General features: G+C 41.9%; 1 protein-coding gene across 6 annotated transcripts in view; it reads right to left on the reverse strand.

Moving 5' to 3' along the window:
• Positions 1–5,400, reverse strand: part of ABHD6 (abhydrolase domain containing 6, acylglycerol lipase) — a 56,867-nt gene that overhangs the window by 15,334 nt on the left and 36,133 nt on the right. For all 6 annotated transcript variants that reach the window (XR_005200036.1, XM_017527449.2, XM_017527450.2 and 3 more), the window contains 2 exons: positions 3,613–3,726; positions 1,986–2,118 (listed from right to left, as the gene is read on the reverse strand). Coding sequence is in view for 5 of the 6 variants with exons in the window: in XM_017527449.2 (XP_017382938.1) it covers positions 1,986–2,118; positions 3,613–3,726 (247 nt within the window). In the remaining variant the exon portion in view is untranslated. The remainder of the gene's footprint in view (positions 1–1,985; positions 2,119–3,612; positions 3,727–5,400) is intronic.

Here is a 5,400-nt window from a genome sequence, read left to right on the forward strand (position 1 = left end):
TAAAGGTTACATGGGGTTCTCTATACCATCACTGTAATTTTTCTTTAAATTTAAAATTATTTCAAAATTTTTGTAAAGTTTATTTTAAAACCCTTGGTAGAATATAATCCTGAGTTTATTTCTACTTTTTCATTTTCACATATAAACTTAATTTTAAATTTCCAACTGCAATTCAGATGTAAATGTTTTCTCTGAGCAAACAAACCTATACTTGAAAAAGCCAGTTAGATTTTACTTCCCATAAATGATTTAAAATCTAAAAACCTTCCATAGATGCTGTTCCTTCAATTCTCTAACTTATTATTATAAGATCAAATAATTTCAGATATGGTACTTGAAAAAAAGAGGGAGAAGACCCTTTGGTGGCTTGTCTTCAATTTCAACATCCTTAACATTTCAAAACTGATTCGCTTTCAGAGTAGCAGAAGGATTTTAAATGTCAATTTAGTTAAGTTTCAGTAAAAGTCACTAAATGTTCAACTCATGGCTGGATTCTAGTTGAATCATACAGAGGAAGCAGAGGATATGAGTCATAAAAAGGAGGCAGTAAATATGCAAGGACTTCCAAACATCACAGTTTGGGTTCTGGAGTCAGGCAGTCTGGACTCTTGATCCTATTGTGGTTTTGGCATTAATGAATTTCTTTGTGCCTCAATGTTCGCATTTATAAAATGGGCATAATATCTTGACCTGGATGGTAACTGCATACATAAAAAGTCACTGAGATGCACATTTAAATTTGGACAATTTACTATGTAAATAATACCCCAATAAAGCACCAAAGGGAGAGGGAGAGAGAGGCTGGGTATGGTGACTCACACCTGTAATCCCAGCACTTTGGGAGGCGGAGGTGGGCAGGTCACTTGAGGCCAAGAGTTCAAGTGATTCCTACCAACAGGATCCTGGCCAACAGAATTCAAGTTTACCTGGCCAACACTGTAAAACCCCACCTCTCCTAAAAATACAAAAAAGTTAGCTGGGCATGGTGGCACATGCCTGTAACCTCAGCTACTTGGGTGGGTGGCTGAGGCACAAGAATTGCTTGAACTCAGGAGGTTGAGGCTGCAGTGAGCCATGATTGCACCACTGCAGTCCAGTCTGGGCAACAGAGTGAGACTCTGTCTCCAAAAAAAAAAAAAAAGGGAGATAGAGGAGAAAGAGGAAAAAATACAATTTTTATCTATTATATATTATAAACACAAGTTTGAAGACTTATGGAAGAAAAATAAATTTAAAAATCCAACTTCAAATGGTAATAACTGAGAATATGTTTCAGTTCACGTTGACATACTTACATAAAACAATAGAGAAACTAAAGTTTGACTTTTCTTTTTTTTTTTTTTTTTTTTTTGTGACAGAGTCTTGCTCTGTCACCCAGGCTGGAGTAACTGTGTATGTAAAAAGTCATTGAGATGCACATTTACATTTGGACAATTTACTACATATGTGTAAATAATACCCCAATAAAGCACCAAAGGGAGAGGGAGAGAGAGGCTGGGTGCAGTGGCTCACGTCTGTAATCCGACCTCACTGCAACCTCCACCACCTGGGTTCAAGGGATTCTTCCACCACAGCCTCCCGAGTAGCTGGGATTACAGGTGTGTGCCACCACGCCCAGCTAATTTTTGTATTTTTAGTAGAGACAGGGCTTCACCATGTAGGCCAAGATGGTCTTGATCTCTTAACCTCATGATCTGCCCGCCTCAGCCTCCCAAAGTGCTGGGATTACAGGCATGTGCCACTGTGCCTGACCCCACCTCAAAATCTTGGTGGAACAAGGCTGGTTCTATATTTTCAAAATCAGTCTGGTTATGATTATGATTATCTAACTATTGGTTGGAGTTATCAATAAAATACTGCATATCTCTCAAGCATACATCAAAAAGATGATTCTAAAAAATAGTCATAGCAGAGTTACTATGACTAGTTACCTGTTTCTTTAGGGATTCATCCCTGGGGAGGGATGTTTCAGCCTCATAACTTACCAGCAGGACACACAAGACACAGGCTGGAGACATCTGATGGGTAGTAAGCAGCATACACCCCAGCCACGTGGCCGCCCATGGAGGTGCCTATCAGGTGGAAAGGTTTTTTGTTCAGCTTGAGGCATTCTACAAACTAGGAAGGGAAATGAGAAAGCAGCTTGGTTATACAGCTGTAGACAATGACAATGGTGATTACAGCATAGAAACCCCCTGGGCTTCCTATGGAAAACTGAAAATGACTACTGTTTAAAGAGAGTCTGAAACTCTACTGGATCTATTATAAGATGAGCACTGTGGCATGTACAGACTTCTCTTTATCTGGCACAATAGATTGAGAGGTCATTTATAAATATAAAATTAACAGGGATTCTGCTAATTAATGAGTCAGCAAACTTTTCTTTCTTTTCTTTTTCTGAGACAGGGTCTCACTCTGTTGCCCAGGCTGTAGTGCGGTGGAGTGATCACCAAGGTTCACTGCAGCCTTCACCTTGGGGCTCAGGAGATCCTCCCAGCTCAGCCGCCTGAGTAGCTAGAACTACAGCCATGTACCACCACATCTGGCTAATTTTTTTTTTTTTGATGAGGTTTCACCATATTGCCCATGCTGATTAAATTTTTTATAAAGGTCCAGAGAGTAAATATTTTCTTCTTTGAGAGCCATATAATCTGTTGCAACTATTTAACTCTGGTGTTGCAGACAAAAGCAGTCAAAGGCAATATGTATTAAATAAATGAATCAGTGTGTCTGTGTTCCAATAAAATTTAGTTTACAAAAATAGGTACAAGCTAAACATAGTTCATGGGCTGTACTTAGAGGGCTCCTCCCCTAATTTAAAGCTCCTCTCGTCCCTCTAACCATCCATTTATCTATTCAACCACCCATCCATCTGACCATCCATCCATCTATCCATCCAATCATCCAATCAGCCATCTACTCACCTATTCACCCATCTAAAAAATATTTATTGGCTATCTATTATGTGTAGGAAACTATGATTAGATGTTGAAAACACAGCAAAGAGCCAAAAAGACAAGGTTCCTGGCCTAATTTAAAGAACACTTTATTGGAGGAAGCAGATATTAAATATCCTCATTTGGGGAAAGTACTTAAGGTCGGCCTGAAACTTATGGGCTACCACATTCTGAAATGGCTCATAAATTCCTATGACCTTGAAGACCCAGCCAGAGAAGGCTAGAGCTCGATTCTAAAATAGGTGCTAGCAATAGATACTAAAGCAGGTTATAATGTGAAGAACACCCTCCCCAGCTAGGCAGAGGGGCTATTACTGTTATCATATAGCTGGTAAACAGAACAATAGATCCCTAGGGAGGGAACTGGTTTTAAGAAATTCTAAACCCCTTTCCAAAGAGTTGACAAAATGCTCAGATTGTATTTCATTACAAACAACTGCCAATAGGCTTAGAGTTGAACAGTCTGTAATAGGCCCTGGCCCTCCATTGCCAACCAGAGATATCAGGTTGCCATTTGGCTTCAATCACTTGTAGACAGGCTATACCAGAAACGGGTCAGGAGGTAGCATGTGACTCTCTTCCCTGCTCTCCAGCCTTGGACATGCAATAGTGGCTGAGACAGTCTGGGCAATCTTTGGTGGAGCCTTCTGCTTACCTGGTGTATCCTCTTGACTTGCCCATCTATGGACAGGTCATCCAGGGAGGAGCGGGTAGTGCCCTCATGTCCTGGCATGTCCACGCAGATCAAGTGCAGGTTCTTTGGAAGGAACTGAGGACACACAGACCCAAAGAGTCAGTATGTGGTGTACCAAACATGTCTGCCCATTTTCTTGGGAGGATGCCCCATGTACTAAGTGACCTGGACAGCCATCCCTGGGGATGTATGAGTCTTGGCCACTCAGTGCTTTTTTTTGTTTTTTTGAGATGGAATCTTGCATTGTCACCTGGGCTAGAGTGCAATGGCATGATCTTGGCTCACTGAAACCTCTGCCTCTCAGGTTCATGCAATTCTCCTGCCTCACCCTCCCAGGAAGCTGGTATTACAGGTGCACATCACCACGGCTGAATAATTTTTTTATTTTTTTGCATTTTTAGTAGAGATGGTGTTTCAGTATGTTGGCCAGGCTGGTCTCGAACTCCTGACCTCATGATCTGCCCGCCTGCCTTGGTGTCCCACTGCAAGTGGCTGGCCACTAAGTGTTTTACCCCAATAATGTGAATAAGCATTGCCAGTATCCTCATTGGGAGCAGAGGCCCCCAAAGACTAATACATAGATGGAGGCAGGCTCAGGAGATGCCTGTAAAAAGGGGACAAAGTCGGGGCAGCAGGCTTAAGTCTCTTGCTGTTTCTTCATACCAGTTGACACGTACTACCTCCTCCTTTCCCCTACCCCTTCCACACTTACTCCAGCCATGCAGCTGCTGACTTGGAACTGGAAAGGATGGTTCTGTTCTCCCATATCCTGGCCAGCTCCAGAGCCAACAGAAGCAATGTTTTCCCCAAGAATCACGTCTGATCACCCCGATTCTGGTTTGTTTGGTTTCTTTTTACATCAAGGTCTAATTCTCAAAATTATTCGTATCCTAAAACACCTTCTTCCATTTAGATATGTACCACTTTTAACCAGGAAACTGAGAAACATAAGTTACCAACAAATGAACATCCAGTTAGAAGAAAGATGCTTACTGAGGAGGCGGGCAGAAAGTAAGGGGTTCATCAAGGCATGAAGACGACCGTCCTCATAGTGGAATTTGGAAATAAGAACACAAGTAACTAGAGGCTGTGTGAGTCCTTTCCTCCTGGTGGAGATGATACTTGGGATCCCTCAGGTATGGTCTTGCCTGAGGTGGGAGCCAGGGATGCTTTCTGCTCAAGACTTCCGCCAGCCTCAACGTTCATAGCTGATCACGCTTACCAAGGGCAGCAAGTTGCCACACCCAAGTAAACCAAGACAAAAAGTGACTTGGAGAACTCTTCCAGAAAGCTGCCAGATCAAGACTGTTTCTCTAAATGGCAAAGGAAAAGAAAAAAATGGGTGTAGAAGAGGGAGTGGGAAGGAAAGGCAAAGAAAGAGTGAAGGAAGAAGACGGAGGGGAAGGAAGTGAAGAAACTTGGAGTACAAAAAAACAAATGACTCTTTAAAAGGCCAACTCTGCCAACTCTGATCATCATAGCAGTTCTGAGATATAGCTGTGTCAGAAACCTCCCCAAAGAAATATCCATGAGGTGAAAAGATTTCTAAGCCATAGGTTTTATATATAATATTCAACACAATTCATTTTTTTTCTGACAAAAGAAAGAGGAACATATTGCATTAGCTTGTTGTTGTTGTTGTGGTTTGTTTGTGTTTTTGAGACAGAGTCTTGCTCTGTCACCTAGGCTGGAGTGCAGTGGCGTGATCTCTGCTCACTGCAACCTCCGGCTCCTGGGTTCAAGTGATTC

This window comes from Cebus imitator, unplaced genomic scaffold (genome assembly GCF_001604975.1).
Source record: "Cebus imitator isolate Cc_AM_T3 unplaced genomic scaffold, Cebus_imitator-1.0 Scaffold48, whole genome shotgun sequence".
Classification (NCBI taxonomy): Eukaryota; Metazoa; Chordata; class Mammalia; order Primates; family Cebidae; genus Cebus; species Cebus imitator.